This window comes from Phyllobates terribilis, unplaced genomic scaffold, assembly GCF_046119375.1.
Source record: "Phyllobates terribilis strain yellow unplaced genomic scaffold, ASM4611937v1 Scaffold_9__5_contigs__length_417890890, whole genome shotgun sequence".
NCBI classification, from domain to species: Eukaryota; Metazoa; Chordata; class Amphibia; order Anura; family Dendrobatidae; genus Phyllobates; species Phyllobates terribilis.
The window spans coordinates 160,569,300-160,582,476 of record NW_027362769.1 but is presented as its reverse complement, the minus strand read 5'-3'; the positions used below and the strand labels follow the sequence as shown (position 1 = coordinate 160,582,476).

Genomic DNA, 13,177 nt, shown 5'->3' with positions numbered 1-13,177 from the left:
GCAGTCACTGTGTACATGCATTACATTACTGATCCTGAGATACATCCTGTATTATACTCCAGAGCTGCACTCAATATTCTGCTGGTGCAGTCACTGTGTACATACATTACATTACTGATCCTGTACTGATCCTGAGTTACATTCTGTATTATACTCCAGAGCTGCACTCACTATTCTGCTGGTGCAGTCACTGTGTACATACATTACATTACTGATCCTGTATTGATCCTGAGTTACCTCCTGTATTATACTCCAGAGCTGCACTCAATATTCTGCTGGTGCAGTCACTGTGTACATACATTACATTACTGATCCTGTACTGATCATGAGTTACATCCTGTATTATACTCCAGAGCTGCACTCACTATTCTGCTAGTGCAGACACTGTGTACATACGATTACTGATCCTGAGTTGCATCCTGTATTATCCTCCAGAGCTGCACTCACTATTCTGCTGGTGCTGGCACTGTGTACTGACATTATATTACTGATACAAACTAATAATCTGTGATAAAATTATAGCTGTCCTAAATATTAGTGTTGAGAGAGCACTAAAATGCTCAGGTGTCGAAGCTCGGGCCGAGCTCACCGTGATACTCGGGTACTCGACCCGAGCAACGAGCCCAATGTTAGTCTATGGGAGACCCGAGCATTTTTGCGGCGGCACCCCCGGCAGTCTGTAGAAAGCCTAAAAAGTGCCCAAAACGATAGTGACAGTGCTCAAATGACATGGGGACAGCATGGGCATTGCCCCAGGAAGCATTTCAGACCCCCAGGTCACTGCTGTCAACAACGTGGTCAGAGGTATTAAGCCACTTTTACGGGCTCACAATAAAACATTCAAAAACGAAACTGAAACGGTTTTCCTGTGCAATATGTTAAGGAACTTCCTTTCCAGGGTAAAGACTTGTGTATAAGGTAAAATAAATAACCAAAAACAAAAATACTCCTCCACACCTTGGGCTATGTTCACAAGTAGCATTTTTTATGCGTTTTTGCACTTTTGTATTGCTTTCAACCGTGACAAATGCATTCATCGGGAAATGTCATTTTAACATTTTACAATCTTATCTGGCCATGTGCTGTGTGACACGTGCATACAGTGCTGAAAAGACATGAGAACAGCATGGGGAAGACCCCTGGAAGCATCTCTGACACCCAGGTCACTGCCTAAAAGTGTGCCCATCAGAAGTGATCCTTGCCGCATCAGAAGCTGCAGACTTGCAACTATCCCCGTGCAAGTCTTTGTCCCAGGGCAGTGTTCAATTGTACCTCCCCCATTTCTTGCAATGCAAGCGCAAGTATGTAGCCTGCCACCCACCCACTCCGAGGCTGCAATACCATACTGCTTGTTTGCTTGTACTTGAAATTGGGCCTTATAGGCATGTGGAGGTGGAATCTGGCCACCAAGTCATGGCTGTGTCGGCGGCCTGGTATCCATACTCAGTCCCCAGCCGCCCGGCGGCCAGGTGTTCACGCTTGGTCCCCAGCTGCCAGTTGGCGGCCGGGTATCCATACTCGGTCCCCAGCCGCCCCGCGGCCGGGTGCCCACACACGGTCCCCAGCTGCCTGGGGGTGGCCGGGTGTCCATAAACGGTCCCCAGCCACCCCTATTTGTCCCGGTGCGCCTTATACACAAACGCGCATACCAAAACATTACCTGTGCCCTCCCCAGTGCATTTAGTGGGAAGGACAGCCTAACCACAAACACGTGGACAAGTGAACGTGGCCAGGGATGGTCCATCTCACTGACACCTTCACACTGGGTTAATATTATGGAAGACATGACACAGTTGGACACTGGGATGCAACACGTCCTCCAGACATAGAGGATTGCGGGTACTGGGTCAATCAGGCTTCAACACAAAGTTCAGAAGGTAGACAGCAGCAGTGGTCGGCCTCCTACACAATGAGTAAATTATTCATGATCATGAGGCCATCCATCTCCATAGCTTTCTGTTATTTGGAATGCAAGCACATGTATGTAGTAGCGGCTAGGCCTGAGATGGTCAGCGTTTTGGCGCACATCCTACCTCCTCCAAGGATTGCTGGATGTTTTCCTGTTACTATCCCAGTTCTATGACTCCCATTAAAACAAAGCTTTAGGTGATGAATGATGGATGAGGTGGTGGCAAAGGAGAAAGAGCAGGAGGAACAGGGACCATTCACATCAATATCAGGCCAGTCTACCACACATGTCTTGTAGGATATGTTTCTGTACCAAGAGGAGCAGTTCAGCTACACAGTTATAGGGCATACAGTGAGTGCAATGCCTACCAAAAATTTCGAGGCACTCCAATGCCCCTTGGAAGTGACATGGAGGTCAGAGGGCCTTAACTAAACCGTTTTTTCCATTTATAGCAACTGGGTCTCCTGTACACTGTTGGCCTAAGCAGTGAATGGAAGGTTTCCAAAAATTATGAGGAACTGCAATGCCCCTTGAAACAGACGTGGATTACAGCATACTAAAAACCTTCTACCCAATATTGGGGAGTGGGTCTCCCTTAGTGTTCGACTATGCATTGAAAAGCAAAAGCTGACTAAAATTAGGAGGAAAAGCAATGCCCGTTGGAAGAGTCGTGGAGGTTAGAGGTAATTAAAAACAACATTTCAATGCCCCTTGGAAGAGCTGTGGAGTTCAGAGTGGTTTAACAAGACGGTTTTAATGCCCGTTGGAAGAGACGTGGAGGTCACAGTAGCTTAACAAGATGGTTTTAATGCCCCTTGGAAGAGACGTGGAGTTCAGAGTGGTTTAACAAGACTGTTTTAATGCCCCTTGGAAGAGACGTGGAGGTCCCAGTGGAATAAAAAGACAATATCAATGCTCCTTGGAAGAGTGGTGGAGGTTGCAGTGGAATAAAAATACAATATCAATGCTCCTTCGAAGAGTGGTGGAGGTCGCAGTGGAATAAAAAGACAATATCAATGCCCCTTGGAAGAGTGGTGGAGGTCCCAGTGGAATAAAAAGACAATATCAATGACCCTTGGAAGAGACGTGGAGGTCACAGTAGCTTAACAAGATGATTTTAATGTCCCTTGGAAGAGATGTGGAGTTCAGAGTGGTTTAACAAGATGGTTTTAATGCCCCTTGGAAGAGACGTGGAGGTCCCAGTGGAATAAAAAGACAATATCAATGCCCCTTGGAAGAGTGGTAGAGGTCGCAGTGGAATAAAAATACAATATCAATGCTCCTTGGAAGAGTGGTGGAGGTTGCAGTGGAATAAAAAGACAATATCAATGCCCCTTGGAAGAGTGGTGGAGGTCCCAGTGGAATAAAAAGACAATATCAATGACCCATGGAAGAGACGTGGAGGTCACAGTAGCTTAACAAGACAATTTTAATGCCCCTTGGAAGAGACGTGGAGTTCAGAGTGGTTTAACAAGATGGTTTTAATGCCCCTTGGAAGAGACGTGGAGGTCACAGTAGCTTAACAAGATGGTTTTAATGCCCCTTGGAATAGACGTGGAGGTCCCAGTGCAGTGGAATAAAAAGACAATATCAATGCCCCTTGGAAGAGTGGTGGAGGTCGCAGTGCAATAAAAAGACTATCAATGCCCCTTGGAAGAGTGGTGGAGGTCGCAGTGGAGTAAAAAGAAAATATCAATGCCCCTTGGAAGAGACGTGGAGGTCACAGTAGCTTAACAGGATGATTTTAATGCCCCTTGGAAGAGACGTGGAGATCAGAGTGGATAAAAAGACAGTTTTAATGCCCCTTGGAAGAGACGTGGAGGTCACAGTAGCTTAACAAGACGGTTTTAATGCCCCTTGGAAGAGTGGTGGAGGTCGCAGTGGAAAAAAAAGACAATATCAATGACCCTGGGAAGAGTGGTGGAGGTTACAGTGGAATAAAAAGACAATATCAATGACCCTTGGAAGAGACGTGGAGGTCACAGTAGCTTAACAAGATGATTTTAATGCCCCTTACAAGAGCCATGCAGTACAGCATATTAAAAACATTATTCCCATTATTGGGGAGTGAGTCTCCCATAATCTTTGCCTATGCCTTCCAAGCAAAAGCTGCCAAAAATTAGGAAGGAGGAACTTGCAATGCCCCTTACAAGAGCCATGCAGTACAGCATATTAAAAACATTATTCCCATTATTGGGGAGTGGGTCTCCCATAGTCTTTGCCTATGTCTTCCATGCAAAAGCTGCCAAAAATTAGGACAGAGGAGCTTGCAATGCCCCTTACAAGAGCCATGCAGTACAGCATATTAAAAACATTATTCCCATTATTGGGGAGTGGGTCTCCCATAGTCTTTGCCTATGCCTTCCAAGCAAAAGCTGCCAAAAATTAGGACAGAGGAACTTGCAATGCCCCTTACAAGAGCCATGCAGTACAGCAGAACCAGCTCCAGGTTTTTGTGGGCCCTGGGCGACAGAGTTTCAGTGGGCCCCTTTAACACATACCACGCTTCATGATGCACAGATACCGCAGAGACATATATATATATAGTACAATGCCAAAGATTTCACTTCTTACATTACATGAGCGATATCTATTGTAAATTCCACAATAGCTCAGAAACCAGCGAATTCTCTCAACGCACAGTGCAGACCGGATAGTATAGTCCTCCATGCATAATACTGGTCCCCATATAACTCTCCATGCAGGATACTGGCCCCCATATAACGCTCCATACAGGATACTGGCCCCCATATAACGTTGCATACAGGATACTGGTCCCCATATAATGCTCCATACAGGATACTGGTCCCCATATAATGCTCCATACAGGATACTGGCCCCCATATAACGCTACATAGAGGATATTGGCCTCCACATAATGCCCCATGCAGGATGTCACCCCTTTATAATGCCCCATGCAGGATGTCACCTCTCCCCCCCATATAATGCCCCATGCAGAATGTCACCTCTCCCCCCCATATAATGCCCCATGCAGGATGTCACCTCTACCCCCCATATAATGCCCCATGCAGGATGTCACCTCCCCCCCATATAATGCCACATGTATGATGTCACCCCCCCATATAATGTCCCATGCAGGATGTCACCTCCCTCCCCATATAATGCCCCATGCAGGATGTCACTCCTCCCCCCCATATAATGTCCCATGCAGGATGTCACCTCTCCCCCACCATATAATGCCCCATGCAGGATGTCACCTCTCCCCCACCATATAATGCCCCATGCAGGATGTTACCTCTCCCACCCATATAATGCCCCATGCAGGATGTCACCTCTCCCCCCCCATATAATGCCCTATGCTGGATGTCACCTCTCCCCCCCATATAATGCCCCATGCAGGATGTCACGCCCCCATATAATGCCCCATGCAGGATGTCACCCCCACATATAATGCCCCATGCAAGATGTCACCTCCCCATATAATGCCCCATGCAGGATGTCACCCACCCCATATAATGCCCCATGCAGGATGTCCCCTCTCCCCCCATATAATGCCCCATGCAGGATGTCCCCTCTCCCCCCATATAATGCCCCATGCAGGATGTCACTTGTCCCCCCCTCCACCATATAATGCCCCATGCCTCCATACATATAAAAAAAAATCAAATACTCACCTCACTTCTCACCTGCTGCCACTGCTCCAGATTCCTCAGCCGCGTTGCCGGCGTCTTCCCACTGTGCGCTGCCTCAGGAGAGAGCGCGGTGTAAAGACGTCACCGCACCCTCTGACCTGAGACGTCACAGTGCAGCAGCCGCGGAAGAGACCAGAACTGCTGCGGAGGCACGAGGAGAGGTAAGTATTGTGCCGGGGCCCTGAGCAAGCGGGGGGGAGCGGGCGCTGACACCGGCACCTCACCGCATCGCTCATGGGTCCCATAGTGCGCCGGGGTTCCCAACGGTGAGTGGGCCCCCCCGCCTGCTCAGGGCCCCGGCACTTGCCCGGGTGCGCCGGGTGCTGACGCCTGCCCTGCAGTACAGCATATTAAAAACATTATTCCCATTATTGGGGAGTGGGTCTCTCATAGTCTTTGCCTATGCCTTCCAAGCAAAAGCTGCCAAAAATTATGATGGAGGAACTTGCAATGCTGGCAACACGGACCACGGTCACCCTGGTGGTATAGTGGTGGTGGAGGCTGAGGATAAGGAGAAGAGCAAAAAACAGTCGGAATGAGGAAGCATATGCCCATGTGTGGGTGTGAAGCGGTGCATGGGAATACACCTCCCAAAATAACACAGTGGATTTGACTTTATGTTACTCTGCTGTCATTTGGTGGTGATGAGAAGTCTGGCCCAATCCAGCCCTTGTTCATTTTGATAAGGGTCAGCTTGTCAGCATTGTCAGTTGACAGGCGAGTGCGCTTATCAGTTATAATTCCCCCAGCGGCACTAAAATCACACTCCGATAACACGCTAGCGGCATGGCAGGCAAGGACCTCCAAGTCGTACAGAGCGAGTTCATTCCAAGTGTCCAGCTTGGATACCCAATAATTAAAATGCACAGAGGAATCACGGAGGACCCTGGTACAGTTGGCAAGTTACTCTCTCACCATCTTTGGAAACTTTCCACTCCTTGTGAGAGTACCCCGCGCCTCAGGGCCTGTAAGCTGGGCGGGTCTCAGAAAACTGTCCCAGAACGTTGACAGTGTTCCCATGCCTCTGCTGGATTGGAGTTGCGTCTCTCTCGCCTGTACGCCTTGGTTGGGCAACGAACTGTGACCTCTGCTGCTAGCATGTTCAGATGGGAATTTTTTTAACAGTTCTGCAGCAAGGGCCTTCTGGTACTGCCCCATTTTTGTAGACCTCTCCACCTCAGGAATAAGAGAGTGAAAGTGCTCCTTGTAGCGGGGGTCTAAAAGTGTCACCAACCAGTAATGACTGTCACCCAACATTTTGACAACGCGAGGGTCACGGTTAAGGCAGAGTAACATAAAGTCAGCCATGCGTTCCAGACTGGTAACGGGCAAGACTTCCGTGTCCTCACCAAGATGATGACTGACCATGCTCTCCTCCCCCTCCTTCTCCTCCCCCCTGTCCTCAGGCCACCCACGCTGAACCGACGGTATGACAGTTGTACAGGTACTACCGTCTACAGCGCATGATACCAGCTCCTGTTCTTCCTCCTCCTCCTCCTCCTCCTCTCCCTCATTGTCCCCCAATGCACGTTGGGATGAGATGAGGCTGGGCTGTGAGAAATCGCCCGCTACGGCTTCTTGATCCATCTCATCATACTCTGGCTGCAATGCCTCCTCTTTAATTCTCTGCAGAGAGCTTTGCAAAAGACAGACAAGTGGGATGCTGACGCTAATGATGGCGTCATCGCCACTTAACATCTTGGTGGACTCCTCAAAGTTTGTCAGGATGGTACATATGTCAGACATCCAGGTCCACTCCTTATGTCTTATGTGTGGAGTCTGACCTGAATATCGACGGCGTTGTTGCAGCTGGTACTCCACAACTGCTCTCTTCTGCTCACAAATATTTGCAACATGTGGAGGGTAGAGTTCCAACGTGTGGGGACATCACACACCAGTCGGTGTTCCGGAAGCTGCAAACGCTGCTGTAACACAGCAAGGGCGGCGGAAGCTGTAGCCAACTTCCGAAAATGAGCTGACAGGCGGCGTAATTTGACGAGCAGATCTGGCAACTCGGGGTACGATTTAAGAAACCGCTGAACCACGAGGTTAAGCACATGAGCCAGGCATGGTACGTGTGTGATCTCGCCTCACCTCAGAGCCGCCACCAGGTTATGGCCATTGTACACACGACCATTGCTGGATGTAGGTTCAGCGGTCTCAGCCACAGATCTGCCTGCTCTTTCACAGCTGTCCACAACTCACAAACAGTGTGAATTTTATCACCTAAGCTTATAAGTTTCAGCACAGCCTGTTGCCGCTTGGCTGAGCCAGTACTGCAGTGCTTCCAACTTGTAACTGATGTGGTGATATCTGAGATGGAGGCTGAACATGAGGAGGAGGAGGAGGATGATGCACAGGAGCTGTACACTATGGGGGAAACTCTGACTGACATGGGGCCCGCAATTCTCGGTGTGGGGAGGATGTGTTCCGTCTCAAGGTCGGACTGGGTCCCGGCTTCCACTATGTTTACCCAGTGTGCCATCAGGGAGCTGTACCGTCCCTGGCCACAATCACTTGTCCACGTGTCCGTTGTCAGGTGGACTCTCCCAGTAACTGCGTTGTTGAGGGCACGGCAGATGTTTTGGGACACGTGCTTGTGTAGTGTGGGGATGGCACACCGGGCAAAATAGTGTCGGCTGGGTACCGAGTACCTAGGGATGGCCACCGCCATAAGGTTGCGGAAGGATTCCGTCTCCACCAGCCCAAAAGGCAGCATTTCCAACGCAAACAATCGTGAAATGTGCGAACTTAGGACTGTGGCCTGTGGGGCTTTGGCTGCAAATTTGCGCTTTTGTTCAAAGGTCTGGCATAGGGACAACTGAACGCTGCGGTGGGACGTGGACGTGGACTTGATGCTGTTTCTTGAGAAACTGCCATAACAAGTGAAGACTGAGAGGAGGGGGCGTCTTTGCATGCAGTATGGACAGAGGATTGCCTTGCACGCACAACAGGGGGTTCTCTTACACGCACAACAGCGGAAGAAGCAGTGGTGACACCCGCTGACACTGGTCGTGGACCCTGGGGTTCGCCCCACAAAGTCGGGTGCTTTGCTGACATGTGCCTGATCATGCTGGTGGTGGTCAGGCTGGTAGTTTGTCACCCCTGCTGATGCTGGCCTGGCAGGTGGTACAAATGGCCTTTTTGGGGTTATCAGCAGAGTCTTTAAAAACATTCCAGACTCTGGAAGACCTACCGGTTGTACTGGCAATGTCACTCGTGTTGCTGTTACGGGGAACGGTTGCCCGCCTTCTGTCTGCGGCCACCACACTGCTTCTTCCTGCCTATTGGGGTGCTCTGCCTCTCTCCCCCTGTGTGTTGCTGTCCTCGCTCTGCATGTGCTCCTGCCTGGTTGGGTCAGTTACTATATCATCCACCTCATCGTCTTCCACTTCCGCACCCTGGTCCTCCTCCTGACTTTCTGGCAATTGTGTCTCATCATCGTCCTACTCTTGTGACAAATTGCCAGCGTCGCCTTCCTGTGACCGTGGCTGTTCAAATATTTGGCCATTGCTACATGGGATCTCCTCTTCCACCACTTCAAGCGGAGCAGGCAAGGGGCCCAAATATGGAAATGGACCAGTGAACAGCTCTTCAGAGTGTCCAACTGTGGGATCAGTTGATGTCTGATGACACTCGGCATGGTGGGAGGAAGGAGCATCAGGGTGAGGAGGAGTATGAAGTCGAGACTCACGGCTATTAACACTGTGTGTGGAAGACAGACCGGAGGTGGTGGTGCCCAGGTGACTGGAAGTATTATCTGCTACCAATTAATAACCTGTTCACACTGATCAGTTCGCAATAGTGGTGTTGTTCTGTGCTTCACTAGAAATTCGGTCAAGAAGTGGGAGCGAGAAGATGTGGCTGTTGGTTGTGGCACATTTTCACCTTGGCCACGGCTCCATCCTCTGCACGCACCATCACCAGAACGTCCAGTTCCACATCCCTTGCCACATGCTTTGCCCATTGTAAATTTAGTAAAATAGCTTACACTCGCACTATCAACGGCAAAAGGGTAATAAAAAGGAGATTTGAACCGTGGAAGAGGAAAACCACAGTTCCATTTCTCTGGCCTACACCAGAATCTTTTAAACAGATATATTTGTGTCTGAACAGTCAGTGAGACACTCAAACTGTTTTTTTTTATGGAAAAAAGGCAAAAAGGTGGATTACACCCAGATTTGAACCGTGGAAAAAGAAAACCACAGTTATATTTCTCTGGCCTACACCAGAATCTTTTAAACAGATATATTTGTGTCTGAACAGTCAGCGAGACAATCAAACTGTTTTTTTTTATGGAAAAAAAGTCAAATACAGAGATTTGAACCGTGGAACTGCAAAACCACAGTTCTAGTTATCTGGCCGAAACCAGACTCTTTTAAACAGATATATTTGTGTCTGAACACTCACGGACACACTCAATTTTTTGGGGGGGAAAAAATACCAAAAGATTAATAAGACGGGTATTTGTATAGTCTGGCTGAGGAAAAAAAAAGAGGATTTAGACGAAAAAAAAAGGATTTTTCCTGGCCCCTGAGACCTGGGGCTAAGTCTAGCAATTTGAGCAGCAGCAGCACACAGGACTGTAATGCAGTGTTTGTTGGTATAACCATTGCGTCTCCTACACAGTCTGCCTGCCTGCCTGCCTGATATCTGGGATGGATATTAGTCCTGAGAAGGACTGTTGGTTTGATTTTGCAGGCTTTAGAGACCCTACACTACCTATTTTGCAGTATAAAACTCTCCCTAGCCCAGCAGTACTCTCCCTAAACTGTCTGTTCCTGACCAACTGTGTCCAAGATGGCGGCGCCTGATTTTAAATACTCGAGGTGACGCTGTGTGGCCAGCCAATCACTGTAATGCCCACAACCAACATGGCTGCGGCATTACAGTGACTAGCTGGCAATCCCTGTAAGTTCATTGGCTCTGTAAAGAGCGCCAAACATGCAGGGCGGAGACCCGAGCTCCCGCCCGGCTGAGTGAGTATTCAGTTTTAATGGGGAGAGTGAGGTAAGCTGCTGGCAGAGCCTTGAGCAAGATGAAAGTATTGGTAAATTCCCCAAACCAATGTTGGTAGTTATGTAGATCCAGCTGTGGTTAGCGGTTAAGGTGACCAGTCATATAGTGCTCTGCTGTAGCAGTGCTGGTCTGATTATTCGTGCACCATTGTGAGATCTTTGTGTTTTAGATTCCATTCACTTCAACTTAATAAACCGTGCAGGTCCCATCCCATGCACTGAATAATATTCATTTTAATCTCCCTTTTTAACCTCCAACATGAACTGAGAAGCAAATTTCCTTTATTACCTGCACATATTTTATCCGGATTGCAGTAGAATGACTTACCACATTCCAGAGATTCATCAGAGCCGTCTCCGCAGTCGTCATCACGGTCACATAGGAACTGTTTAGGGATGCAGATTTTGTTGTTGCACATAAAAGCATTTTCATCACAGGTAGTAACAGGAGCTGGAAATATATGAAGAAAATAAAAATAAAGCGTGGATGCAAATCAGATTCATCGTTCTTACAGTCAGATTTTGGACTAAACAGGTTACAGGATAGTTGTACCGCACAAGTCTGCGTCTTGTGGGATCAGAATGAGGAGGATATCTTATATCTTCATATCTATCTATCTATCTATCTATCTATCTATCTATCTATCTATCTATCTATTATCTATCTATCTATCTCTCAATCAGCCTGTCTATCTATCTCATATATAAAATCCAAAATTAGACAGCACTATAGAAAATGTTCCCAAATTAGTGAACTTTATAAGATTATAAGTGGCCACCAGTGATGAGCGAGCGTGCTCATTTAACACTTTCGCAGAGCATGCTCGGGTGCTTTCCGAGTATCTTCGGTGTGCTCCTATATTATGTTCGAGTCCCTGCTGTTAGAACTCTCATGTTAGTTTTTTTTCTATTTAGGTCACGTGACCTGCTGCCTATTTATTCCAGCTCCGCCCTTTTGGCTTTGCTGGACTTCAGTGTTATTTGACTCTCTATCTAGCCAGGTGCTTTGGTACCTATCTCTCTAGTTCGTTTGGTCCTTTGGACCTCTAAGTACTTTTTGTCTGTTTGTCTTTTTGCTCCGCTACAACATCTGCTAGGAGGTGTTCAATTTTGTCCCAGTCCTTAGTTCTTTTAGGGACCCCTCCCTTTATTCTATTGGTCTATGTTCAGACTAGCTGAGGACAAAGGCGGGTCTGTTCACAAGGAGCATGTCGCCCGCTGCAACGTAGGGAATCAGCTTAGTCTTATTGTAGGGACAGATTCCCTTTCTTTCCTTAGTTCTTGTAGCAGATCATAACAGTAAGTCCAGCCCAAACTAAACTTGGAAAGAAATCCTGGGATCAGCATGGTGTCTGTTCAAGAGTTGGCTCAACGCCTGCAGGGATTGTCTCTAGAGGTGGCCGATCTCCAGCAACACGTGAGTAGCTGTCCTGGAGCGCATTTTGTGGAACCAAAGGTAGGACTGGCTGATATTTTTGATGGTAAACAACAAGATTTTTTTTCCTTTAAAAATGCTTGGTTATTATATTTTTGTTTGAGACCCAGGTCCTCTGGCAATGAATCACAGCTCATTGGGTTTATCATGTGACTTTTGCGCAAGGAACCACAGGGGAGGGCCTTTTCTCTCCAACCTAATGATCCGTGTTTTAGATCAGTGGAGGATTTTTTTTCTGCTATGGGGTTATTGTATGACGATCCTGATCGAGTCTCATCTGCTGAGACAGAACTGAGACGTTTGAAGCAGGGGTCAGGTGATGTTGAAAATTATTGTACACACTTCAGAAGGTGGTCTTCAGAAGTGAAATGGAATGATTCGGCGTTAAAATGTTCATTTCTTGCCGGTCTAAGTGAAAGGGTTAAAGATCTGCTGATTGCATTTCCTGCACCTGTGACATTGCAAGAGGCCATGCAATTAGCTATACGTGTGGGCAGGAGACTGCGTGCCAGGGTTAATGATGAGAAAATTCCTGCAATGGCAGCTCCTAGTCCTCAGAGGGTCTGCTGCTCGGACGGCGGAGAACCGATGGAGGTTGGGGCGATGTAACTCCGCTCTCAGGAAAGAGACCGCTGGTTTTCCAAGGAATTGTGTTTTTACTGTGGTAAATCTGACCATTTAATTAAGAGCTGTGAGCTTCGTTTAAGCAAAGAAAAAAAAAAGGTCAGTTACGCCCGTATTGCTTGTTTGAATTCTAAGGGAGTATTTCTTTCAGGGAGTACCTTATTGCAGGAAGATTTGATTGAATTTCAGGTATTTGTGGAATGTGGTTCAACACTTAATGTGATTGATAAGGGGCTTTTGGAAAAACTTAAATTGGAATCCAAACCTTTGTCATCACCTATTTCTGTGATTGCTATTGACAACACTCCTTTGAAATGTATTACTCACAAGGTTGCTGAATTTCCCCTCACTATCAATGGTATTCACCAGGAAAATTTGGATTTGGTGGTATTAAATAATTTACCTTCTCCAGTAGTTTTAGGTTTGCCTTGGTTAAAACTGCACAATCCTTTACTGGACTGGTCTACTAATGAGATTAAGTCATGGAGTCCTAAGTGCTATGATAAGTGTTGTAACGGTCGCATTGCGGCTGTGGAAA

General features: G+C 47.6%; 1 protein-coding gene across 5 annotated transcripts in view; it reads right to left on the bottom strand.

Moving 5' to 3' along the window:
• Positions 1-13,177, bottom strand: part of LRP1B (LDL receptor related protein 1B) — a 2,071,868-nt gene that overhangs the window by 327,226 nt on the left and 1,731,465 nt on the right. For all 5 annotated transcript variants that reach the window (XM_073647246.1, XM_073647248.1, XM_073647249.1 and 2 more), the window contains exon 53: positions 10,909-11,031. In XM_073647246.1, coding sequence (XP_073503347.1) covers positions 10,909-11,031 — 123 coding nt within the window. The remainder of the gene's footprint in view (positions 1-10,908; positions 11,032-13,177) is intronic.